The 27,449-nt window shown below is 41.3% G+C and overlaps 1 protein-coding gene across 1 annotated transcript in view; it reads right to left on the reverse strand.

Annotated features, from left to right (window-relative positions):
- The window catches only part of LOC119859476 (netrin-4-like), a 65,912-nt gene that overhangs the window by 25,049 nt on the left and 13,414 nt on the right, over positions 1 to 27,449 (reverse strand). Inside the window, exons 3-5 of the mRNA XM_038411648.2 lie at positions 16,598 to 16,861; positions 3,156 to 3,282; positions 877 to 1,065 (exon numbers count right to left, since the gene is read on the reverse strand). Coding sequence (XP_038267576.1) covers positions 877 to 1,065; positions 3,156 to 3,282; positions 16,598 to 16,861 — 580 coding nt within the window. The remainder of the gene's footprint in view (positions 1 to 876; positions 1,066 to 3,155; positions 3,283 to 16,597; positions 16,862 to 27,449) is intronic.

Consider the following 27,449-nt stretch of genomic DNA (forward strand, 5'->3'; position numbering starts at 1 on the left):
CGGAACAATCAAGCGCTATCGCAGGCCAGCTGGTCCCAGCAAGAAGCACATGTGTAACCCAAGTGTCTAGAGAAACCTTGATAAGGGCTGTCAAAGGGGCAGGAGAACTTCAGAAGCAATGGCTGACAATGGGAACGAACATAGGTGACAAAGGAGGCAGTTCTTCTGTGTTGATGACTGCGTGGACAGGGCTGGGGGAGGAATCATGATTGCATAGGGGAGAGAACAAGCTTCATCCACAGGCAGAGAAAGAGAAGTATCCAAGGGGATGGGGAGATGAATGAAATGATGGATTGTTACAAACAGAAACCTTCCTGGGGAATACTAGGTGGGACCAAAGGTGTCAGATGTGGGAGGGAGCTCAGAGGCTCAAACTCCCTACCCATTCCCTGCAGCCAATATTATTCATGTTTGTCTGTGGAGAGAATACAAAATCAACCTGTGGCTCATTGGAGCCTCACAGCAGTTAGAACATACACACATGGACGTGGTAGGTCCCTTTTGGGTGAGATACAGATAAACCCAACTAAATAAAATGTGTGCCTCACTAGGATAGGAGCATTTTAAATGCAAACGCAACCAGAATAGAACTTTCCCTAAAAATAGAATGGCTTCAGATAATAATTTTTTTTTTTTAAATCCCACACAGATCCCACACAGAATTCAGACTTTGGTGCCAGGATCAGGAGGAAAATGTCCTTGACCAGGAAACCAGAGCTCAGAAACAAGGGTTGGAGGAAAGGATAATGTATTTATGATGTATTTCCACAGATACCTGTAGATACTTTTAATGGGCTGCATGTCTCAGCTCACTCTGTAATGTGTAGACCTAAACAACTTTCACCATTCATTTGTACTGTAGTATATTGGACTTACGTTTGCAGACCTCTGGGGAAGACATAGGTTTTCCCCTATCTCTGTAAAATCCTGGTTTGCACCTTTGACATCGAGGTCCCTCTGTGTTGTGTTTGCAGTTGTCACAGACTCCACCGCTGTGTTTCCCAGATGCCAGCCAAACACTCAGGTTGAAGTGACAGCTATCAGCATGGCTGTGACAGCGACACTCTGTTAAGGAGCAGGGAAATGCATTTCTCACTCATGTTTATAAAGCACAGAGCCTACAGTATCACGTACGTGATAGTTTCATTGAAATGAACTTAGGACCAAATTAATTTATGCCAAACATTTTGCTTTTGCATGCCTTCCTGGGTTTACATTAAAAACAGACATGTCAAAGCAGAATGAAACTCCTAGTAAATCCCAGGAAAGACTGACAGTCAGGTGAAAAAGCCAATTGTCATGAATTGTATACCTTATCTAAGTATCTAAATTTAAGTACAGGTGGGCCTGGACCAAAACCCCACATCTGAACACTGCCTAACTTTGGGAAAGCTAAGATCCAAATCTAGATCTAAACTATGTGTCTTGGACCATCTCTTCTTTTCATGTTATCCTGTTTATTTTCACCTATAGAACTGAGCCCTTTGGGCCATAACAAATCTATCATTACTACGGCTAGTTGAAAAATTCCTGTCAAAACTGGTTTTGGACAGAAAATTGGGTTTTCAACTAAATTATTTTTAAAGTGTCTGTTTTTGTCAAAAAACAAATGCCTGAAAACAGAAATATTTTGGCCTAAACCCCAGAATTTAGATTCATATATGCTGCCGCAGTGCTTTATGAAAGTTGTAGTTCAGTAGACTCATATCCCCATTCTCTACGGCTGGGTTTCTCAACTGGACTTCATCTTCCATGATGCACCATAGCCATATGACTCCCAGGATACACCACTTCTCCTCAACAAGAGGGGAAACCATGAGGCACCATGGAGAGGCAGTCCAACCAGGCAGCCATCCTGTAGAGAAGAAAGCGAATATGAGACAACTGAACTATAACTCACATGAGGCACCGTGACAGCATTTTGGAATAAAAATATTTCAATATTTGGTTGAAACATTTTGTTTTTTGGCCAAAATATTTCAGTTTTTGACTGAAAGATTTCAGATTTTGATTTTTTGCTGTATTGTCAAAATTTTCCACAGAACCTCCCCTGTGTTCCAACCAGCTCTAGCCACTCATAATTTTGCTTTTGCAATGCAAATATAACAAAAAGATAAAGACTTTTCAGGATTGTTTCAATGTCCTGCAATTCTAGCTTGAAGCAGGCAAGCTGATTGCACTAAAATTAATATATGTTATAATAAACCTGTAGCCCTCATTAGTAAACTTGAAAGTCCACTTTATTTTCCTAGATTGATCAGCGACGACTCCGTCTATTCTGCTCCAGTTAGAATCTCCCACATTAAAACACTGTTGACTTTTTTCCCATCCAGTTTAGACTGGAAACTGTTTGGGGCAGCAATGCTATACTTTGTGTTTTGTAAAGTATGCACACCTTTAGTGCTAGATGAAGAAAAAAATAGAGATGGACAGATTTGATCCAGAGTTGGACTTCACTCCAAGGTTCTGGGGTGTTTAGATCCAGGGTTTTGGATGAGTCCACCATATAGACATCAAACCTCCCTAAGTCTCTGAGTGCTCAGAACTGGGGTGTTGTTTCAGACCACTGTATAAACAAATTTAGATCCAGATCCAAGTTTGGATTCTGATTCTCACCACACAAATGCCCAAGTTTGTTTGGACTGGGGAAGGGGAGGGGCTGGAGGTTGGTTGAAATCCATTTCTAGTTATTAATAAATAATAATGTAATTATATCTCATATTAAATATAGACTTGGAACCAACTCAAATCAAAATATTCCTGAAACCTTGTTCCCATGCACATGCCAAGGACAGAGATCACTGAACATTTCTTTTCCCCCCATTAAACTTATCCCCTTAAGCTTTCTTAGCCTACTACAGCTCTGTAGAGACTCATGCTTGGGAATGGTGAAATGAATGAGGGAATGTTTCTCTTTGAAGAGCAGAGTTCTGCCTTGTATGTTCTATATTGCAATAGATCAAATAGACCAGCTACATTAAAAAAATACATTGATTGAAAGGATTTTCTAGCAGTTACCTAGCAATTCATTCCCCATCTGCTGCAAGAGCACCATAAATCCAAACTGGGTGAATTGTCTATTATAGAGCCTTGCCTATTTGGACAGTGATTTATTTCCCTGACACATTAAGCTCCCCCCCCCCCCCGCCACTTACTTCTGCATTCATTTGGTGCCCCAGTTTTTCCATCTCCTGGCTTCCAAGGCTGGTCATTGTATAATGGTGCACACCTCTCACAGTGATTCCCTGCTGTGTTGTGTCTGCACACACATGTCCCATGGACCTGTCAGGGAAGGAGAATACATTCAAGCATCTGAAAGAATTAACAGGACAAAGCACAGCCCAGCCTCTGAGCGAGGAGGATTTCTCCTGCATAGTTCCCCAGCACTCTCATGACGCCAACACCGTCCATCTAGAATTTCTATACATGCAGCTTTATTGCCTCATGAAGTCTCTAATAATGTGGGTTCGTTCTCTGCCTTCCTGTAATTTTGGGGTCAGATTCTGAATGGGTGATGAGGTGTGCCAGGCATTTGATGCCCCCTGCTGGAATAATAATACCTGGCTCTTATATGGAGCTTTTCACCATAGATCTCCAAGTGCTTTACAAAGGAGGTCAGTCAGTATCATTATCCTCATTTTACCCATGGGGAAACCGAGGCACATGGTAGGTTGGTGACTTGGTCAAGACCACCAGCAGAACCAAGAACAGAACCCAGGTCTCCTGGATCCCAGTGCAGTGCACTAGCCACTAGGTCATACTGCTCAGGGTGTAGGAGGTAAGGTAAAAAAGGGTGGGATGCTTCCTCCAGGAGGGCAGTCCTGCGCGAAGCAGGGACAGGGAGGAAGGATCTCCCCTGTCTTAATCCAAAAGCACAGCCTGGTCAGAGGCCTAACTCTGACTGCTTATTTTGATTGAACCAGTGAATGATTGAAGCCCTGCTGCCTTGGCACACCCTGCCCACCTTTTGGGTGAAAAGAATAGTGAGTTTAGACCTCCAAGAGCTCCTAGAGAGGCCACCCAGGATCAGCTGCTGGTGGAACCAACAATAATTGGTCCAGTAGCAGCTAGAAGGGCTGGAAGCAGGCAGAAGCCAATCAGAGCCCAGCAGGCAAGGTAAAAAGGGCTGTCTGCTTCCTCTAGGTGAGGGAATTTTGGGTGAAGTTAGGATGGGAATGTAGGTTCTCCACTGGCTTAATCCAAATGCCCAGCTTGGTCAGGGGCCTAACTTTGACTGCATCTTTCAGTGTAGCCAGGAAAATATTGTTTTGTTTTAAAGGGTTGAATTTAAAGCCGTGAGTTGGATATAAGTTGAGTGCTGTAAAATTAAAGGGAGTTCGCTTTGCAAGTTGCTCTGCTAGTTCAAGCGAACCTGTGACAGATGGCAACAAAGCTCTCCTTCTGGGTACCCAGTTAGCAAAGTCATTACAAGGCTAACGTGAATAGCAAAACCATATATTCACTTTGGGAGGAGTGAGCGAAAGAGAAGAGCTTCCCTCAGAATAAGAGATGCTAGTGTAAGTGTTCCAAGTAACCTCACAGTACAATATCAGATTGTGGCAAATGCATAGAGGGAAGGCTTTGCCCTCCACTATTTAACAGGACAGTAATACAGTGGAATACCAGATAAGCAGGCAAAGAAGACAAGAAGCCCCCTGACTCCCATTAGTGGTGGTTGTTTAATGCACAATGTCTGAGTGCATCCAAGAACTGGTAATACCTGAGCACACAGGACTCTAAAAATCTAGTTTCTTGAGAACTTTTGTGAAACAAGAGGGTCTTTTAAAAAGGGAGATCCAAGTTCTCTGCTTGCAGGGTCTTGCAAAGGAAGGAAGAGAATTACTTTCAGAAGAATGAATCTCCTTCAGGAAGTGCCTGATATTTGGCCTAGGAGGCAGAGATGGAAAAGGTAAATTTGCAAGTGACAATTCTGCTTTTCCACCTGTCAGGCTAGTGGCTATCTATCATTGACATGTACATCACGGGAAATGGTCTTAACAGCAGGGCAGGCAATGCCAAGAAGTCAAGACTCCCCTCCCTTCTTGTACACTGGTGACTAAGCCCTTTTGCCACATGGTCACAACTCTGGCCCAGTGCACGTGATACAAAAAGTGAAGACGGAGATTTCATTTTTGACTGGAGTGTGAATCTAATTTTATCCTTTAATCTCACCGCTAATGTGAGTTATGATTTTCCATAGCCTTTCCTGAAAGTCAGATTTTATATTTGAACTTCTAGTCTCCTCCATTCCCCACCCTTATCATTGTAGGTAATTTGAGATTATGAGAAGAATGTTAAAAATAAGAATTACCTTAGCATTCTTTCCTATCCCAACCCCAGCTCCCTGAACAATTTGCTCCCTACTCCTCCAGTTTTTAATCCTCTCAGACCAGATATTTCATGTAGCTAGCAGAGGGGACAGGCTGCAGCTGATGCCACTGCTCCTCTACAGCCAGCTGGCAGACTGACCGCCTCACAGAGCGGTTGGCTGCCTCCTCACGGAAGACTGAACACAGACTTCAGGGTATGCATTTCTCTCTCAGAACTCAACACCAGTAATCCTCAGGGAGATGCGATATCGAGCACATAATGTGGTGTCTCTCCAGACCAGGATGCAAGACGGTCAGCCATGTCAAACCCCTAAATCTGATTACAAAAGGGTCTATTTTGATCATTTAGTTTGACCTCCTGCATGACAAAGGTCACAAAATTACATCCCATGATTCCTGAACTGAGCCCAGTAACTTACAGTTGAATCATAGCATATCTATGAGAAAGACACAGAGTCTTGACTGAAGGACCCCAAGTGATCACTAGAGACTCTTTCATACTTTGACTGCCCAATATCAAGTATCACCCACACATATCATTGTCATGAGCAGTTGAGAGAGAGAGAGATTTACCAAATAGGTCTTTTCCATCTTTAACTTCTCTGATTCTTTAATTCCTGAACCCTAACCATTCATATCTGATGTTAACGGACATAAAATGATTAATGAAGAGCAAGCAAACCACACTTGACAAAAGAGAATTCTAAGTGGCTGGAACCATTATGTAAAGCAAAATATGCATAATATTTCCCTTCAGTTCTACATCATACCTCGCTCTGTTGATTTTCCCTCTGTCTGGTTGGGCTCTTTTATCTTTTTAGAAATTGTTGTTGTTGGTTTTGCTGCTGCTCCTTGGCTGCTGTCAGTGTATTTCATTTTTTTGCTACTGAATGAAGGTTAAGTTTGGAAGCCATCCAGAACTGAGCAACTGTTGCTGATTCGGAGAAAATGTTTGTCTTCGGGCTGTGTATTCACTTTGTAGTGTCGCCAGAACAGTTTTGGACATAGCAGTTTGCAACCATGTCAGCAGCAAGTCATTTACAGGCTTTTAGGAAGGGCACCATTTATGAGTAGTTGTTAGGGTCTCATGAGAAACAGTGAAACATTCATCTGCCCTCAAACTAATCCCTGTTGTCCTTATGAACTCCCCAGATTGAGAGGTGCATGCATGCTCTCTGGTTCCACAAAGGGATTTTTGGCTATACCAGATGTTTGTGATTTCTGATAATATCATCAATATTTGAGCCTTTGAGGGAAATTCATGAACCTGTTCAGTCATTTTGTGTGGTCAAATGAAAAAACTATTTCAACTTTTTCAAGCATGCAAAGCCCTAGGGGACCAAATGGCAGAGGGAATTAGTGATGGATTGCAGTGCTTTCCGCATTTAGGTCACCAGTTCAAATCCTGACAAGGTTAGGAGTGACTGAAGGCTATTTACCCATTCACATCATGTGTTGTTGATTTATGTGATATGCGTAGGTTGGTCTAAGTTCATGTCTCTATTACCCCTCTCATCATGACTGTTACCCTTGTAGGCATTCTCCAAGGAGAATGTCCACCCATCCCAAAGAGCTTCTGTAAAACAGGATTGAGAGATCCTGGCAGGGGAAGGTGAGCTAGGAAGTTGGCAGTGTGGCACCTGCTTTGTGGATAAACAGAGGGCTTCAGTCTCCCAGACCACTAATGAATCAGCATTCCCCAAATTCACTAGAGAACAACAATGAAGAAAGTCAGTAATGTGGCTTGTATGAGTTAGGTGAATCCACAGGCTGGCCAGACCAAGCCACTTTCTGAACAGTGACAATGTATAATGTAGGGAATGCTGTGCATGATCTCACAAAGAGACAAAATTTATACATTACAACAAAGGGATGTCATAGAGTGAGCTGGGCCTTTAAGGGTTTCAAGTTGCCAATCTGGCCTTTGACTGGTACCCATTCTCCTGTGACTGCAAGTCAGGCCTGCTGGGGGATATTTGAGAATTTCCTGTGGCTCTCTGTTGCCTAATGCATCAAGCATCAACTTCTTGTCTGCACCTTCAAGCTCATGCATGACACCACCCCAGCCAACATCTCAATCTGGTTTCTTATAATTTTCTGTCTCAGTGCAGGCTTGACTTTTCAGTGTCTTTGGGCGGGGCTGCCCTCTTCTGTCTTGTATAGTGGTGAGCATATTGTCAGTGCCTACCAAATAGCATGCAAATAATAGCTGCTATGTTGACATAAAGCCTGAGGAACATAGGACATTACAATTACAGTACTTCTGAGAGGCAGTAGGTCACCTGGTTCCAATGATTGCCCCATTGAATGGAGACTGGCTATTTCAAGTGAGGAAGAGGAGGGAGGCTCAGTATATTACTGGGTCAATGCACTAACCTGAACTTTTGCCACAGTTCAAATCTTCTCAGATCAAATGGTGAAAATGAGTTTGGTGGTCACATCCTAGATTCTTTTGTTCTACATCACAAAAGCACCAAATACTTTGGCAGGAGTGGCCAGCTCTGCTGGGGAGAGACCCGGAACTGGGTTTCAAGAGAGAAGAGAAGTGGTTTTTGTCATACCTAAAGTACATTAGCAGAGATCTTTGGATTCCCAGCACAGACTTAAGAGGTTAGCACCAGGGAGCACGGCCATGACTGTGTAATGGAGAAACTTGAACACCATCTGTTCACACCAGTGGGCCAAATTCTCCTTTCACTTATACTAGTGTAAATCTGATGCAACTCCACTGACTGTAATGGAATTACTTGGGATTTACGGTGGTCAATCCAATGTTTGTGGCTATAAGTTCCTTCCTTTATCTCATTTTACAGTACTCAGTTAATATTAACTACTGATAATGATGAACAGTAAAGTACATTCTGGGTGATATTGTTATTTTTAGTTGGCATGTGAGGCTTATATAGCAGAGTGCAGGGAGCTCAGCAGCTGGTATACTTACATTGTTACTGTGGATATTCACCTGTACAAAAGAACTGCCATGACCCTGGGATTTGCTAGAGTATCAGTGTGGCTTGAATCAAGTCTAATTTTGGACAGCTTGTATCAAATGGAAACCAAATAAACACCCTCTGAAATTTGCTGTACTTGACTCTTTGGAGAGATGTTGGTCTCAAATGGTCTTTGATAGTTTTAAACAGAGCTGATTATTTCTTCCCCTCCCCCATCTTTAAAAAGAAAAACAACCCCCTGAAGGCAATATAAGGAACATTAAACCATTTTACCAGCCCTAAGTGTATTTACAAGTGCTTCCAATCAAAGGTCTCTACTGGCAGGAGTAGTGTGGTTCTTTCACCGAAGGTGAAAGCAGCAATTAAGTGATTAAAATTACCAAAAAAAACCCAACCTACCAATAATTAACTAGTTAAGCAATAAAATGAAACTACCGTAGTTTTGAATGGCTTACATTTCATTCTTAACCATTATATTTAATAAAAGGCTGTGTTTAAAAGTTAATACAGTCTCAGATAGGGAGTTAGTTTGTAACCCCATCACAAAAAATAGTTTAAAGTCAAAGAAGTGAAGTAGATATGTTGCTTCCTACAAAGATGGTGTGTGTGTGTGTGTGTGTGTGAGAGAGAGAGAGGCTGTTCACTGGCGTGTGTGTGTGGGGGGGTGTATAAGTAAGTAAGTAACAGAGAATACTCTTTCAGGCCTTGATTCAGGAAAGCACTTAAACAGCCTTCCTGAATAGGTAAATTTCCTGATTCAGAGCCTTAATCATTAATAAAAGAGATTTCCAAGACATTAATAAGAGTAATTCAGCACTACATGTGGTTCTTGGCAGAGGGATATGGGAAACTATATTTTACTTGAATTTATAATCCTAGACTACATGTTCACTGTATGATAACATGGTCACCAAGGGCTTTATCATGTTTGCTGCTATGCTGTACACCACAGCTACTCAAAACTTCACACTGACAGCATGGACGGAACTCAGATCCTCTTGCTTCAAAAGCACAGATCCCTATTTCAGCCAACGGAGAATCATAGAATCATAGACTATCAGGGTTGGAAGGGACCTCAGGAGACCATCTAGTCCAACCCCCTGCTCAAATCTCCATTAGATGTTAGCTACAGGATTCATGACCCCAGGTTGAGTAGTTCTGATTCTAACTAGCAAATGGCAGTGGACACATAAAGATGCCATGCATTACAGTATATTTACAGGGTACAGTCAATAATATCAGTATGGGTACAGCAAATTAGCCTTCTTTGTAAGAAGGAATGGGGCCAACAGCCGAATTTCATTCAGAACTCAACAGTAGAGTGGGTGTGTTCCAAAATCGAGGGCGCTGTGAATCAATCTGACCTGAACCCTCACCCAAAACATAAACCCAAACACTGATGATTCTAAAAAGTTTGATTAACTACTTTATTCTTTACTTTTCATTTTTAAGTGCCCCTGCACTTGTAGCTGGAAGTTAAAGTGTCAAAATACCACCAGGTAGGCTTTTCTCACGGTATTCTAGCCCATCTGGGAGTAGGAAGTAGCAGAAATCCTCTGAGGGTGCCTGCTTTTTGGGACTTTGAGCTCAGTTTTGGAGACCCAAGAAACTCAGAAATACTTTGCAGAGGAACTTAAACTATTGGGTCCTTATTTTAACTGAAATGAACCTCTGAAACTGAGAGATCTGCCTACCATGGCCCTTATCAGTTTAATATCTGATACGTCCTCTATCTGAAAGAAAAAAAGAAAAAAAACTACACTTTTAGTGCTGTTGGATGTACTAGCAGGGAATAGTCCACAAGAAATTCATACCAGGACAAATGCACTTTCCAGACTGGTATGGTGTCAGTCCCAAAGTTGGAGGGTATTTGAATCAGGGGTTTAGGTTTTGCCCATAATAAAGATGAGACTGTTTAGAAGATTCTGGTCTGAATCTCAAAAAATTCCAAAGTTTAGTGATGCTGCATTTTGGTTTGGGCCTTGTTTCTAGTGCCAGGCAACAACAGAGATTTAGCTTAATGTAGGAATGTTCCTCACAGTCTACATGAGATAACAGCAACTTGAGCCAAGTCCAGAAGCCCTACTCAGATTTTACTCAGTCATTACTTAGGCAATATATCCATTGATTTCAGTGGGAGTTTTGCCTAAGAAATTCTGGATTTGGCCTTTTAGATGGGTCTGAACATTCATCTCTGGCCTTAGATTAGATCATTTTGGGGAACTTGACTGTTACTCAGGGTATATCTACATTGCAATTAAACACCCACTGCTGGCCTATGTCAGCTGACTCGGGCTCACGGGGCTGGGATTACTGTGCTGTTTAACTGTGGTGTAGACATTTGGATTTGGGCCCTGCGAACCCGAGTCAGCTGACACAGGCCAGCCATGGGTGTTTAACTGCAGTGTAAACATACCCTCAAAGCCACAGTTTTGAAGTTCTCATCTGTGGTTCACAGGGCACCATACTGCATGGAGCCTTCTGCTCCACCACAGCTGCTCCTAAGAAAATCCAAGTGAACCTATCTGTGATGCTAGCTATGGCAGCTTCTCTCTCAGACAATATCTGAAATTTAGCCATCTTTCTTCATCCAATGCTCCAGCAGGGAGTCCTGGAAAAACCTTGTATCTAACAGGGCTAGCAAACATGCCAGGGATATAATGTTCTTTACATGTGGTCCATGAAACTTAAATAAACTACTTATTGTTACATAGTCTGTGTTATCTCTTCTTGTTCTTTCAAATGGGGAGCACCACACCCTGGAGTCCTAATTCAGTCCTTATTCAGGCAAAACAGTAGGGAGACCCTAGAACTCATTCTGAGGTAGCCTACAATACATTAACATTTCTGATGATAGTCACCTGAGGCTAATTTTTCCCCTAGCAAAAACTGCTCTTTGAATTGCCATCTTCAACAGAGAGCAGCTCCTGGCAGCACTGAGTCTTGGAAGTCACATAGTCTGGCACAACTTGGATCCATCAGAGACTGAGGAAACTTAGTTGGAGGATTATCAGTGGAACAGCACAAGGTATTTTGTCAGGAGATAATATTTGCAAGGGGGATGACAGCCAAGTCACCAAGCAAAGTGCTGTAGAAAAACAAGTTTTAACTTATGTAACCCTTGTTTCAACTCCCCCTTACCCCAAACAAGAAACTGCAGATAGGGCCAGATCCTTTTCCCATTTAAATCAATGGGAAAATTTCCTTTGGCTGCAATTGTGTAGGATCAGGCCCAGAAAAAAGTACAATTCCTCTCTGTAAACAAGATAATAAAGAAGAGGAACTGATGTCTGAGGCAATTCATATGAATTTCCTGGCAATGAGGGCACCAAAAACAAACAAAACACCCCCAACACTTGTCAACAGCCTATGGTTCTGCACTGTGTTTTATAAATCTTTTTTTTGGATACGCAGTGACCTTCCTTTGTCCCATATTTATTATTGTTTCATTTGCACTAAAAAAAAAATTGGGAAATATTTGGCAAATGGACTGGAAGCTTGTCTAGAAGCCATTCACTGTCTGTGCTCTCTGTCTGCACTCTAAGCTCCTTTGCATGTTCTAGATGTGTGCTAGGAAAAAGGTTGGGCTTAGCTACCATATGTTAGCTAACCGCAACCTAAACGTGATCGCTGTTCCTCATGCCCTACAGTGTCCTACAGCAAGGCCCTCAGCACATCACAACAGCTATCTTTGCACCTCCTACAGAAACAGTATTTGGAGAGGGAGTGGGGGAGGGCTACATTCCACTATGTCCAGCAATGAAAAAAACACAGAGAACACAAGAATAGCCATACTGGGTCAGACCAAAGGTCCATCTAGCCCAGTATTCTGTCTTCTGGCAGTGGCCAATGCCAGGTGCCCCAGAGGGAATGAACAGAACAGGTAATAATCATGTAATCCATCCTCTGTCGCCCATTCCCAGCTTCTGGCAAACAGAGGCTAGGGACATCATCCAGGTCCATCTTGACTAATAGCCATTGATGGACCTATCCTCCAAGAACTTATCTAATTCTTTTTGAACCCTGTTATAGTCTTGGCCTTCACAACATCCTCTGGCAAGGAGGCACACAGATTTGCCTGGTCAGGGCATTCATTCCTTTCTAAACTGATGCCAATGTCCTGCACTTACAACAAAAATGCTTCTCTGTAACTTTCATGACATCACATAGCTTCAATAAGGAGTTCTCCTTCAATGACATCCATGAAAGATCCACTCATGTAGGGTAGGGTGACCAGATGTCACAGTTTTATAGGGACAGTTCCGATATTTGGGGCTTTGTCTTATATAGGCGCATATTACCTCCCACCCTCTGTCCTGATTTTTCACACTCGCTGTCATGTCACCATAATGTAGGGAGAACCAAATGCTGTAGCCCATGCAGAACCAAGAGAAGAATCCTGCCCTTTGAGTGTAAACCTAAGGATACTACAAGATGATGCATAAATCATGTTTCATATCTTTGCAGCATCTGCCAAATGACTTGGGGCTAAGAGAGGAGAAAGGGAAAACAAGAAAAAGGGTAATTGCTGCTGCAAAAAAACCCCAAATTTGGGATGTTTGCCCATAGATTTCTTGGCCATCACTTCTTCTCCTTTTTACTTTCTGCACTGAAATGGAAGAATGCGCAAAAGAGCTGGATCCAGGCTTTTTGCCCCTAGTCTTCTGTCCCACCTATTTGACTAAGGAAGGAATTTACAGGAACTTTGTACAGAGAAATATGAGTGTAGTTATAGAGATTATGCTAAATTTAACCTAGGAAATATCAGATGCTTCCAGACAAAAATACCAGTGAAATAATCCATAAAAAGCAAACCCCAGCATTGAGAGGAATAGTTTATTTAAAATGCTCGTATGCTCTGCATTTCCTATAAGTACCATATATTAAATAATCAAAAGATTTAAAAAGGCTTAACAATCTTAAATCTCAAGATGCCCATTGATTTTCTTTATTAATATGTTCTATAAAATATCTTCCGCCACATGATGGGCACTGCACCTTCAGGGGAATTGATACAGGGATCCTGAAGCCCATCCTCAGTTCTTACTGAGTCCTATCCAGGCAAAACACTCACTGTTGTCTCTCAGTGTAAGTACTAGGATACATACTTCTTGTTGTCTCTGGTATGAGTCACTCATGAAATCTATTTCATCAAAACTATTTCACCTTCTGCCCCGTGAAGTCATTTGATGGCACAAAACCCCTGTTCCATTGAGACTAACGAAAAAAATAAAAAAAGAGACATCCAGTCATAGTTTACAATGACTGTGCCAACAGCTTACAGAATATTGTGTTTTCCCTTTTGACGGGCAGTGTTTATTCTTCTACCAGCTGTATTCATTTAATGAGTAACTCATTTATTCTATTTCACCACTTGTATATTTAACAGTTTGCAGTAGAGAATTTGTTCTTTAAACAGTGTTTTTTCTACAGTTATGTCTTAAACGGGTCCACATTTACAGTGGGTGGATAACATCACCCAATGCTAGCATACATAAGATGCTAGATTTATACCACAGCTAGTAGTGATTCAGAAAAAAATCTTTTAAATATTGTGAAATTCATATGATCTTTATTAATTGTACAATATCTAACTCTAAAAGTAGAAAACTTAAAAGACACCTAGGAATATCCATTCCAGAAGAAAAAAAACAGAATAACACATGCACCATATACCTTTACGGACATGAAATTAGTTGTGGAACGGGTTTCTTGAGTCTATAATGTCAGAGTGCATCATGAATAAAGCTTGTATGGCTGCTTTTGTTTTCAGATCCCATTATAGAGACAGATAGCCTCCTGGAAAACCACAGAGCTGTTGACTTGTGTTCTGCGCCTGGTTAAATGGCTTGAATTCTTGGCCTGGAATGTATCTTTTTGATGTCCTTGGGTAACACACTATATTTGGTTAACATAATTCTCCCATGACTGTTATTATGGTTACTCCATACAATATGTACAGCTGAATCAGTATTTAGACAGTAATGGGGGCATTTTTGGTAGTGAAGTCTGAATAGCAGCATTCGAACACCCAGCTTTAAGGCCTTGATTCAGGAACACATCCTTATTCAGGAAAGTACTAAAGCACATACCACAGTGTAAATATGGGCTTTCCTAGATCAAGGCCTAGAATTTTATTCCAAAGTGACTGTTGAAGATTACATTAATTATTAATCTCTTCACTGTTCAGCCAATTAACATTCTACTGAAAACTATAGCACATGGTATCATAATTGCTCTATTTGGACTGGAGATGCATCCAGCTACCTATACCTGGCATGTATAATAGCAGTGAAAAGGTTAGGAGTTTGAGTCTGGTCTCCTCATAAAATGTAAAGGGCTACTGTGAACTAGGATAGCGTCAGGTAAAGGGCGCACGGAACCTTTGAAGAGAATTCAGGCTTAGCACCATTCAAGAGTGAACTTGTGGTATGTATGACAGATCCTTTTTATCCTAACCTGTTTTAAGCTGAGTGGAGGGGGCAAGAGAATTACCTTTACATTCTGAACCTTGTGCTACAAGAAGGTTAAGTAAGTAACAAAAAAATCTTACCAGAAACTTAGTAAATTTGCACTCATTCTGTCTTTTTTTTTTTTTTAAAGTTTGGTTATAAATCTTATCACAAGCTGATCCAAATATGTCACAAAAAATAATTCCCAAGCTCCTTGAAAACCTGGCTTTTCTCCAGAGGTAGACAAGGCTGGGCTCGAGACCACCAGCATTTCTGTTGAGACTTCCACTTCCTCTCTAGTACGTTATCCAGAAAATAAAAAGGATGTCATGCCTGATTTTTCAGTCACTAAACACCCACAGATCCCATTGACTTCAGTTGGAGATTTAAATGCTCAGCACCTCTGATAATCAAGCCCAATAGCTCACATACTTGAGTGCACGTGGCTGCGCAGAAGGAGAAGAAATCCCTCCAGATTGAAACTTGGGACATAGTGTCAGCACTAGAGCAAATTGTTGGTGCAAGTGCCTAAAAGAACAGCCAGGTAGATATTAAAATTAAAAAGTGATTGGAGTTTATTACAAGCAAATATGTTCTTGGCCACATTTTGAACTGCTAGCTCCACAATTGTGCCCTGAAAACATACATGCGCATAAATAACTGCATTGGCAAAACCTTCTTTTTCTTTTCCTTTTCTTCTTTTTACCCATTTATGTTCCCTTTTACAGAGAATATTTTCTATTAGAGTCACAAATGAGTAACAAACTATTCGTACAGAAGTCCATTATATATCAAGACAAAGATTAGATTGCATGGGTCAAGCTAAGACCTTTCAAAAAAACCAATAGAACATTGACTAATCTTCTGTGATTCAAGAGAAGGAACAAGAAGACCAATCATGCCTCTTTCTTCTGGCCTTGGTATCTAGAGTCAAACTCTGCAGTGCCTAATCAAGCAAAATTTTCATTGAAAATAATTGAAGTATTCCACAATTATGAATTTGGCTGTAGGACTCTATAATTAAACCACTCACACAATCTTCTTCTCCCACCAATAATGCTTAGCATCTGGCTGAACCAACAAAACCCAGGAAGTTCAGAGTCAAAAGCTGAAATCATAACCATAACACAACTACTTGTGCCTAGCAAATTCAAGAGTCTCCAGTGGTGGGGATCTCCGCTATCATTTGCACTCTAATACAGTGCAAAGTAAAAATGGAATTTCAAGCAATACTTTTAATGTCCTAGCTTGTGGTCAATGAGATTCTTTGCATTGTTTAAATAGAGATTTCCTTATGTGATTTAAGACAGATAACTAGAACAGAGTTTAGAGTAGCAGCCGTGTTAGTCTGTATCCGCAAAAAGAAAAGGAGTACTTGTGGCACCTTAGAGACTAACAAATTTATATGAGCATGAGCTTTCGTGAGCTATGCTCAAATAAATTTATTAGTCTCTAAGGTGCCACAAGTACTCCTTTTTTAGAACAGATTTTGAAATTCCAGAATTTCATGGTTTTGGTTTATTTTCCTACTGAGATATGAGAAGATGTATATCAGCCACTATATTTGGATCTGGATCCCATTTCAGATGTCAAACCTCTCCACAAAGTGTGGGTATGTTCAGATCCAAGGTTTTGGTTTAGGCCTATCTCTAACACAGATCATGTTTGGAACAGCTTTTAGTATTATATAGCCCCTTCCATACTAAGAAGCAGGTTTAGGTTTCATTGATGTGGATTATCAGTGGTACCCTATTTTAAACTGTTATGGGGAAGATGGACAGGGTCTTATGGAGAAGCCTCTGTTTGTCTCAGGAAGCACAAACAAATACAAATTGAAGTAAACTAGTGAATTTCAAGAACTCACCACATTCTCTGTGTTCCCTGTCCCATTGGCAAGCTGGCATTCTTCTGCATGCCCGTTACAGAAGCAACTTCCCCGGACAATCAGATCATAGATAGCATAGTGGGCAAACCTCTGGGGTTTCTCCAGCAATCCCAAGCCTTGGCAGGGACACTCCTGCCTTTTTAACAAAAGGAGGCGCAGGTTGGTGAGTTTCAGGAGGTCTTGGGCCTCAGGACCATATGGGTCTTCAATCTTGTTGGCTGGAGTTAAGGCACGATAGATCACCTAGGAGGCAAACAGAAAACACATCCCTGAGGAGATGCAGCACCCCTGTATATGTGCAGTCCAGACAAACGGGATCCTCAGGAAAGAATAATAGTTGCCATTTGGGAGGCTCCTCACAGCCTTAGTCATGGTTGACATGTCTGAGGCACCAGGTGGTGACGGATTGTGACAACTCAGAGGAATACCGGGGTTGTAAATGAAACACTGTCCACTTTTCTACACCACTTTCCACCTGAGCATCTCAAAGCATTTTAAGAAAATACCTTCAGCCTCCCAATACCTCTATGAGGTAGATAGTCTCACCATTCTAGAGTAGTATAAACTGAGGCACAGGGAGGTGAGGTGATCTGCTCAAAGCCACACAACTGGTCTGTGATAAAGCTGAAAATAGAATCCCGGTGTCATGAGTCAGTCCCTGAAACTAACAACCAGCAAACACAGCCTGTCACACCAGGTCACACCACTGTTAAACATTAGGATAAGCAGATCGTTTTAAAGGCTAAGCCAAATTATTAATTAGGAGGGGCTAGAGAGAGAGAGAGAATCTGCAGTGTTCAAACAGTTAAGATCCACAAATAAAGGCATCCTATTGCTGCTGGACATAAGAGGCAAGGTTATTGTTTGTTCGGAGTTTCCATGTTGCTGAGAAAGGCTATTCATATTACAGATTACAGAATCCCAACGGAGTAATAGTTTTTTTCTTGGTATCAAGGCTCTGATTTTGTGTTTAACAAAGGCTGCAGGAATATGTCCTGTTTTAGCTTGGATTCCACTTTGACTCTTCCTCTCTTCAGGGTCTTTTTTTTTATATTGTGAGAGTGGGTGGTGGAGATAGAGGGGTGACGGTGAACTAGAGAGCTGGTCGCATTAGTTCCCAGGCTGAGATTCCCTTTTCAATGTGCTGTCTCTGATTTGAGAGCTATTTTCTCCTCTGGCTGAGTTTTGCCATCATAGCAGAGGTACTTGCCCTCAGGGTTCTTTGGCCCTGCTTTATGAGTAGTGACAGTCTCTGTCTGACTAACCGTATTAGTGGAGTGAAAGCTTTGTTTCCATAGGGATTCCCTCTCCCTCTTTCTCTCTCTTTCTCTCTCTGGATTTTCTTTTTTAGTGGACAGACAAGTTTAAATACTTGCTGTGTGTAAAATATTTCTTCTGTTCCTTTTTGTTTGCAGGGGCCAGAAAAGAGCTGGTGGTTTGTGCCTAACAGATAACTCTGTTGTGTGTCGCTGGCACATGGGAGATAAACCCCCTTAAAATAACAGAGTCAGCTGCCTGACTCAGTAGCAGACGTACACCTGACAGAGTTATGCCATAGTGCCAACAGCACATTTCATGCCTTTCCACAGAATTTTCTATTTTATAACTTTCCCTTTCTTTTATTCTCTTCTTTTATTCTGCGGAGCCATCCACAAAGTTGCAAATGACCCTGTCTCTTCAGACCAGAGATGTCCACATTCCCTTGTTCAATGGAGATATGGGCAGATTGCCAAGCCTGTGCAACCCAGGTGCCTACATTCCCCTGATCATTAGAGCCATGATAAAATAGCCTAGTCCTTTCTGCACAGATGTGCACATTCCCCTGATCAATGGAACCATAAGCAAATGATCCATTCTGTTTAGTCCATGGGCCCAACATTCCCATGATCAATGGAACCATAGGTTAATGACCAAATCTATTTAGAACAGGATCTTTCATTTGCTCATCAATGGAGTCATGGGCAAATGACCCAGTCTGATCAATCCAAAGATCAACATTTTTAGACTGATAGAGCCATGTGGGAATAGATTAATGTATTCACTCCTAGTTCTTAATTATACCATGTGCAAACATAATACTTGACACTTCTATAGAGTCTTCCAACATGAAGGGTCTCAAAGCAAGTTATAAATAATAACATATTAAGCCCTGTAACAACCCTCCGAAGGTCTCTCATATTGGCACAAGGGAGCTGAGGCCCAAAAAAGTTGATCAGTCTGTTTAATCTGTGTTCTCGTCATCCCTGTACAAGCTCCATTCTTCATATGTACTATCAAGCCACTAGGACACTTGAGAGACTACAAGTTTGAGAAAAAAATATTTTAGTGGCATATTGCACTGTGACATGTCAGCTGAGGAATGGTGACTGGCATGGGTTTAAGAGCTGGGAGATCTGGGTTCTAGTCCCAACTCTGCCACAGCCCTCCTGTACAACCATAGGCAAATAATTTATTCTCTCTGTACCTCAGATTCCCTATGTGTAAAATGGAGGATCATAATACTGATCTACGTCACAGGCTAGATCAGGGATTGGCAACCTTTGGCACGCGGCCCGTCAGGGAAAGCTGCTGGCAGGCCGGGATGGTTTGTCTACCTGCAGTGTCCACAGGTTCGGTCGATCACAGCTCCTGGAACGGCTTTCCCTGACGGGCTGTGTGCCAAAGGTTGCCAATCCCTGGGCTAGATTGTGAGATTTAATTCATTAATGTTTGTGCAAAGATTTAGGATTTTCAATAGAAAAGTGCTATAGAAGGTTCAAAGCAGTATTTTTACTATAATTACATATCCTGAATCATATTTAAATCTGAGGGAAATAGAAGTGCATTGGCATATGCTAGCAATACATTTGGCCCTGTATAGTGTAATATTAGAAATCTTGTATATATTAGTGTTAGCCACATTTTTCAGGTAGTGATTAGTGATTTGGGTATCCAGTTAATTGCCCATCCTCTCCAGATATTAATGGGTATCCTATGAAGCAATGAGTTCTTTAGGCTGAAAGAATGGCTATAGGGTACTAAGCTCTCACTACTGCTCTGCCTGCTATCATGAAGGTGTTTTGCATTTCCTTTCTAAACCTGCCATCTCAGAAAATACTCGGGCTCCTAGTGAATTTATTGTTTTGCAAATATTTTCATTTCAGGCTTTGCATCTCTTCAGGGGAGTTGCTTTGACAGTTCCAAATCCTCTTAGAGCTCCGAGTTTCTACCCATCAGCAGAGATGTTAATAGCTTTGGAAGTCCCATAGGGTTCATGGCCTCCATTTATGGAACAGCAATATTCCGTTCCATTTGAGACACAAGAATTTGATTACATGATTTATTCATGATGTACTTCTGCTTTTTAGAATAAGTTCATTGGTGAGATTAGAGTTGTTTATCCCAGTCTCTCCCAAAGAAAGATTTTTACAACATTAAAACCTAATTCCAGTGACATAACAGAAGTGAACGTATGTATATGTTCTTCCTGGGCTCAGCAATCACTGGCTCCTTGCTAGCCTTGACTGTTACAAGAATCACAGAAATTGAAGGTCTGTCCACACTAGGGAAATTTGCACCAGAGTAACTAACGTAGACATGTTGCACTGAAGCAAAGTGGAGTTTGAACTGGTGTGACTTACTCTGCAGTACATCAAAGAAGAGCAAGTTTTACTTTACACTGGTGAAGTGCATCATTAAGGGTTTGCACAGGTGTCTGGAGTGAGTCACCTGAATGCATGCCCCATTTTGCACTGGTGGAGCACACCTACATTAGCGTTTGATTCCGTTTAGCTACACCAGTGCAAATTTCTCTAGTGTACACAGAGCCTGAGTTTCAGATTCTTCAATCCATCACACTCCCTGGAGGAGAACCCTGGTCCTTGAAACACTGAAGATAAAATCGAATGATTGTGTAGTTACTGTTTCTTTGTTGGCTATTATTATTTTTTCTGACCCTGCATACATTTTATTATTGTTTTGTCATTAGTTGATCAATTGTTTTTTATATATGTTACGGTGAAGGCCAGTAGGCATAATTTAAAATACTGGTATTTATCAGGTGGGATCTGACATCCTATCTGATATATGTTTCCAGGAATAATTTATTAATAAATACAACTGTCTACTAAAAATATTTTTGCTAAAAAAAGAGATGATAAAATTGTATTTGTTTTGTTTTCATTCCATCGGAAGGAATGAAGCCCTGGTTAGAAGCCAGATATATCCAATGATTGTATATATCACTTATGTGCTGTATATAGACTTTTTTTGTGACTTAGGAAGACATTAAAGTCATTTCAATTAGTTACTCTTTTTATATTGTATGAGGAAGTACAAAAAAAGAGGCAAGGTGTTCTTGTGGCAAAAGAGATCTCCTCAGACTTTTGGATTTTATTCAAAGCCTTGCCGTAGACATCCTGCACGGTCTTAGGCAAGTCACTTAGAGCCTGCTCCTGTTTAAATCCATGGGAACTTTCCCAGTGACATCGATGACCTCAATCACTGCGTGCCTCAGTTTGTCCGTTGGTAAAATGGGGATAAAAACACTTAGCTCCTTTACAGGAGGGTGAGAGGATTGATTCATTAATGTATGTAAAGTGCTTTGAGATTCCCAGAAGATTAAGTGAAAAATATTAATTTTAACTATTATCAATATTTTTTAAAAGGTGGCCATCTAAAAAATGTCTGTGCTGGTGGTTTGAAAGATCACTAGATTAGAAGTGGATCTAAGGCTTAATAAACTTATAACGCCATGGGCCATGGAAAGAGACAGTCTACACTGGAAGCTCTCAATCAATTATTTGATGCTCTGAGATCTGACCTTATCATTAGTTTACAGGGCTGGGTTGTGCATTCTGAATTGTAGGAGGCAGATTCTTGGCATACAAATAGACATTTGACTTTTACATTTTGTTTACCTTACGGAAAAATTGATTTGTTTATTAGTTTTCCCTGGGTCAGTTGCAAGTTTGGCATCCCGACTACATTCCTGGAAAAAGGTCAGGAGAATGTAATAAACAAGTAATTGTGTTGTTCCTATTATTCTGATGCCAACTCTTGATTCAAAGATGGCTTTCCAGTATGTGACATTCATCATAAGGATATTCTATTCTATTTAAATCCTTCACTGTGGTATCTGAGTCTTTTTGCTACCACGCTTTCTGCCCTAAAGTTTTGAGTACCTTTCCCCAACATTAGTGTGTAGGTTTAAAGAAAAGGAGTACTTGTGGCACCTTAGAGACTAACAAATTTATTTGAGCATAAGCTTTCGTGAGCTACAGCTCACTTCATCGGATGCATTCAGTGGAAAATACAGTGGGGAGATTTTATACACAGATACACAGAGGACATGAAACAATGGGTGTTACCATACACACTATAGGTTTAGTGAGAGTTGTCTGTGCATACCTAAAGGACAGAGTCTTCTCAATGTTCATTACAGATCCCACCCTGATAAATGCTGAGCAACTCCCATTTTCCACTGAATTTGATTGGAGTTGAGGGGCTCTCAGCATCTCCTTAGAGGCTCTCAACATCTTATGGAAATAGATCGTAAGTCTTGAGTTACCCTTATTACCAGAAACTGAAATTGTAGCTGAAAGCTTAGAACGGATTTTCGTGCTTAAGTGCAGATCTGCTATCGAGTGCCCATTCATCACCTTAGTTCCCCCTCCCGCTCATACTTCTAATTTTCATCAGTCATTCAGCCATGATTCATAAAGATGGATATTATCTTTAGGGTGACCAGATGTCCTGATTTTATAGGGACAGTCCTGATATTTGGGGCTTTGTCTTATATAGGCGCTTATTATTCCCCCATCCCCATCCCGATTTTTCACACTTGCTGTCTGGTCACCCTAATTATCCTGGTCTGCCCTGACCATCCTAATAGCCAGGAAGTTAGCAGAATCCAGTTCAAAACTAATCAAGACAGCCATCTTTAGGGGATGTGTTTTTCTGTTCACCAGCTGGCATAGCATCATAGTGGATGATATTTTATCTCCAGTCAAGAGGGTCATCTTCATTCCAGAGACAATGTCTCAGATTTTTGATTTCTTGCCATTCACTGAATCCACGTTTTGCTTCTCCACTCTTGAGGCAGCTAATTCTGTTTTTTTAACATGATCTCCCAGCCTGCAGTAGTCAGAAAAGATGTGGACACAACAAAAGCTCCCTTCATAGCCTCAGGTCAAGGAATATGAGTCACGCATGCAGGGAAGTTCCTATGCATGCCCTCCTACAAAAGAAGATCCTTGTGCAGAACAAAAAATGGATATTGCAAATCATCGCTAAGATATGCTGATCACGTTGGCTTAATGAGGACAATAATGTCCCTGAACTCAAAGCATGCCCATCAGAAAGAAGCCATAATAAAAACTTCCATCAATTCAAAATGTTCTTCAGTAGTAGGTTGCTTGCAAGTTGATTTAGTTCTTAAGGGTGTAGTAAGCATTTTCTCCTCTCAAATTTTCCTGCCCTTTAACTGATGTTATGTGATCAGTTTAGTGGAACTACAGTGCTAAATGCATTATTCCATCCTGCAATGCAAGAATAATCTTTGTCCTGTTTTATTCCATCCTGCAATGCAAGAGTGATCTTTGTCCTGTTTCAGAACATCATTAGAAAAACACATCATTAGAAACACAAAGAAATTCCAGTTTTCCTTTTAGCTATTTGAGCATCTCATTGATTTGCAGAACAGGTTTGCTCCAAATCCACGGCATTTCCATCCTCCCATTATGGACAGTAAAACTATGGAGCAATTAAAAAACAGAATATGGCAATTTATTAAAGAAATATCTATGCATTTCATTTTTGTTTTGCACCTATGATCCAGTTAACCCCAGCTACAAAGTGACATCTTGGGTTAATTATACGCTTTCCAACACAGTGAGGGGGCTGATACCTCTTCAACTTGCATTTGCTTTGGGCTATCTCAGTGAGCAAATCTTCCATTCAACATCTAGCCTTGTCATCAGTATGGTGGCTCCATTTTGGATTCAGAATATCCAAAACATTTCTCCTAAATTCACCTCACAAGAATATTTTTGAGTACCACAAGCTACTATCCCCATTCTACAAAGTGTTACGTTCCATTTGGTAAGAATTATAAAGCACTATGGAAGGAGTATCCAAATTTTGGGCCACAATAGCAATTTGCCAGGAGTCTAAGGATCATACCTATGCAGGGCAATCCAAACAGTATGTCAGAGCAGCTTTCTGCTGCTGATGGTTGCTGTTGCTGGTTGGTGGTAGAGTAATGCATAGTCTTAGAGGAATTATTCATTGCTTAGAGGTCAGAAGACAATGGGAAAGGATCCTGTGTGATAAAGGAAAAACTATTTCAATAGGATGGTGGTGAAGCACTGGAATGGGTTACCTAGGGAGGTGGTGGAATCTCCATCCTTAGAGGTTTTTAAGGCCTGACTTGACAAAGCCCTGGTTGAGATGATTTAGTTGGGGTTGGTCCTGCTTTGAGCAGGGGGTTGGACTAGATGACCTCCTGAGGTCTCTTCCAACCCTAATCTTCTATGATTCTATGAAGGTTAGAGATGGACAATACTGAAATGCCAATCAACTCCCTGAACGGATGACCTAGGCTGGATTCTGATGGGAAAGGCTCCACTGCCCATCACCAATGCCATTTCTTCTCTACCTTTCCTATGCAAAGCTTGTCTGAAAGATTTCCAAAAACCCAATCTGCAGAACAGAGATCTAACAGAAATCTAAGCTGCAACTGTCTTGGTGATCATAGTAATATATAGAAAATCATGGAGCAATTAATAAATTATCTTCTGCATAGAGTTAAAAACAAAAACCATGTAAATTATCTACCAGGCTAATAACTTCTCATACAAAGAGATTTTTCTCAATTGAGACTTGAAAAAAGAAGTGGGAGCTTCTCCAAGCTTTTACATAACAGCGTGAGGATGAGAAATCTATTTGGTATCTGCTGCCCTGCATGTCAGGATGCGCAGAAATAATGCTAGAAAAACAGTGTGTTTTTCTGGCTAGTTTACAAGGTGCCAGACAAATATCCCTGACATGGCTCATTATAAACCTGGTCAGAACGGGTTGCCCCTGACTCTCTGCAGTTCATATAACAGGGAGGCAGGCCCCCAGACCTGTCCCCTCTTAGCCCCATTTGTTTCTTCTGGGTTCAAGTCACCTTCAGACACAATCCCTTGTGTCTCTTTAAGCTTGTCCTCCAGAGAAGTGAGGCCTGGCAGTGGTATCCACTTGTTTATTCTGCTGGTGTTAACTACTTCCCACCAGTATGCCTCTGCATTTTCTCTCTTCTACAGCTCAAGTTAAACTAAACGCTGAACAGACAGCCCTAATCATAACATTCGGGCACTTGCCTTCAAGATGACTAATCCCCCATCGAATCCTTTCCAGCTGGAAGTTGGAAGAACCCACGGATCATGCTGAGCTCTGTTTGCTATGCCTGCTGCAGATCTCCTGGACATTTCACTAGAGCATTCAACTCTGTCCCTTGCACCTCACATATTAGGGGGCTTGATCTTGCAGAAAGATGAGCAATCCCATTTGTCATTGACTTCAATGCTTTGTTGAATCAGACCCTTAAATAGCTGCTGATGCTTCATTGAAAACCTTGTAAATTATTCACGTATCCATATATTGCAGGTAAAGAGAGGGCTCTTCCATCTTTTATTTAAGGGCATTTGCCTGAAAATAGTTTCCCCTGCTTAAAGGAGCACCAAAATGCAAGTTTGCCCTGGGTGCCATTTTCCCTAAGGCCGGCCCTGCTTAAGAGATGACCTTGTCCTGCTGCTTATCCCTTTGCGGAGGCCTTAACATTGTCAGTTCTCTAATCGTGACTCCACAAGTAGATTATGGTGTCAAGTGGAAGGAATAAGCAATGGGTCTAAATCTTGCAGCCCTGACCTCTCTGTCCCTAATCAGGAAAAATTATCATTGTAGTCAATAAGAGTTTTGCCTGAGAAAGAACTGAGCAAATATTGTGCATGGATATCCCTCTTCCCACCCCTTTGCAGCACTGTCCTCCTCTTTCTGGACTCAGAACAGGACCGTCTGTGGGTCAGGGATCTATACGTCCAGATATGCTATGCATACACAATCCTGTCCCCCGCATTGGTCCCTATGAAGCAGCACTGACTTTTGAGAGGGTTCCCCCAGTGTGATGAAGAGCCTTCTCTGGGCTAGCAGCTACCCAGGGAGTTTCTAGCAGTGTTGCTCCATGGCAGTTAGAGAGGGGGCAGAGACCTGGGGCCTCCATGGTGATGGCTCTGCCCCATGTTTTGAGCAAATTGGTGCTTGTGAAGCAGAGAGCTGCACCCCCTTACACCAGGTCTGAATTTGACCCTCACTGTGTTTTTTAAAATAGGAATAATTAAAAATCTGTTAGCTTAAAAGTGACATCTTTGACAAACAGGCAGCACGGGGTATTTCCATACCCAAAGGGGTCACCATGGTTTAGACAATGAAGAGTATACAGGTCTTCCAAGCAAGGCACATTTCACATGTTGCCTAGGAACCAGTTACCTTATTCAGGCATACACAATTCCTCTCCCCCCTAGTGAATTCCAGTAATGAGCTTATTATATCACACTTCATTGGTGTCATCTGTCACCCAGACACACATATAAATGGATGGGCCTTTGATTCAAAACTCACTTATACTCTTCAGACCCCATAGCGTAGGGTCTTATTTCTGATCATCAGCTCCTGAGGCTGTAAGTAGGACACTGTGATACAGACCCTGCATGCTAATGCCTTCCTTTTACACCAACATATTCTTCTACAGAGAAGAACATTTGTTTTCATTTCCGGATGCTCTAGTTTATTTAAAAATGCGCTCCTAATGTCCCACATCCTTGAATGCACGTGCTGTCAATATGCAGGTTCAAGCATCCCCATCCTTATCTCCACCAGATGGGATCTGAACTCCCAGGCTTCTGAGCATACTAAAGTCTGACTGCAATATTGAATTAATTTAACCTTTTGCCTTGGCCATCTTCATTTAAATTATCTGTCCCTAACGATAATATTAGTGTTGTTACCTACATACAATAGTGAGTGGTGCATTAGAAATGTAGACATATAGAGAAGTAGTATAAAGTTCAATCTACTGATGCATAATGCCACACAGAAACATTACTGTAGACAGATATTTTACTGTAGGTGAACAAATCTTCTAAAAAATGTTATTCCATAGTTTTATGCTGGGGTTTGGGGGAAGCTGGTGTGCATAATAGCCATCTTTCATTCAGGATAAATGTAAGAAGCAACTAAGCTCCTTTTGGAGTAAAATAGCTAGAGCCAATAGGAGCCACTGCCCAAAACATACGCCACATGCAAGGCTGGTCAGGAGCAAAGCTATGTGGATGGAGAGGTTTCGCTGGGGGTTGAATGCAAACACAGATGGCAGAATACTGCTTTGGGGGAGGCCTGTGTTTATATGTGAGCAGATGCAGCCAGAAACATCACAGACATAGACAGCGAAGGCAGCAGAAAGACAAGAATAGCTAGAGAAGAATTTGCAATGTGATCAAGAGAAAGGTAAAAGAGAGCTTTTGGGGTACAGTGCTGGCTGGAAAAAGAGGCTTGGAATAATGAGCAAGGAAATAGTCTCCTCTTGTTTGATTCTTACTGTGTTCAGGGAAATAGAACTTTGTTTGCATTCTTTGTAAATAAGCAGGTTTGCATCAAAGAAATCCCTGACACTATTATCAATTTCTCCTCCTAACAAAAACAACCTGCAAGACCTTGAATATTGGCTATCAGCTCAGGTCAAAAGGGGTAACACTGGCATCTTAATCATCTTAACATTAATTGGTAACTTCAGTTGAGAACAAGTTAGATAATT

Source organism: Dermochelys coriacea, chromosome 7 (assembly GCF_009764565.3).
Source record: "Dermochelys coriacea isolate rDerCor1 chromosome 7, rDerCor1.pri.v4, whole genome shotgun sequence".
Classification (NCBI taxonomy): Eukaryota; Metazoa; Chordata; order Testudines; family Dermochelyidae; genus Dermochelys; species Dermochelys coriacea.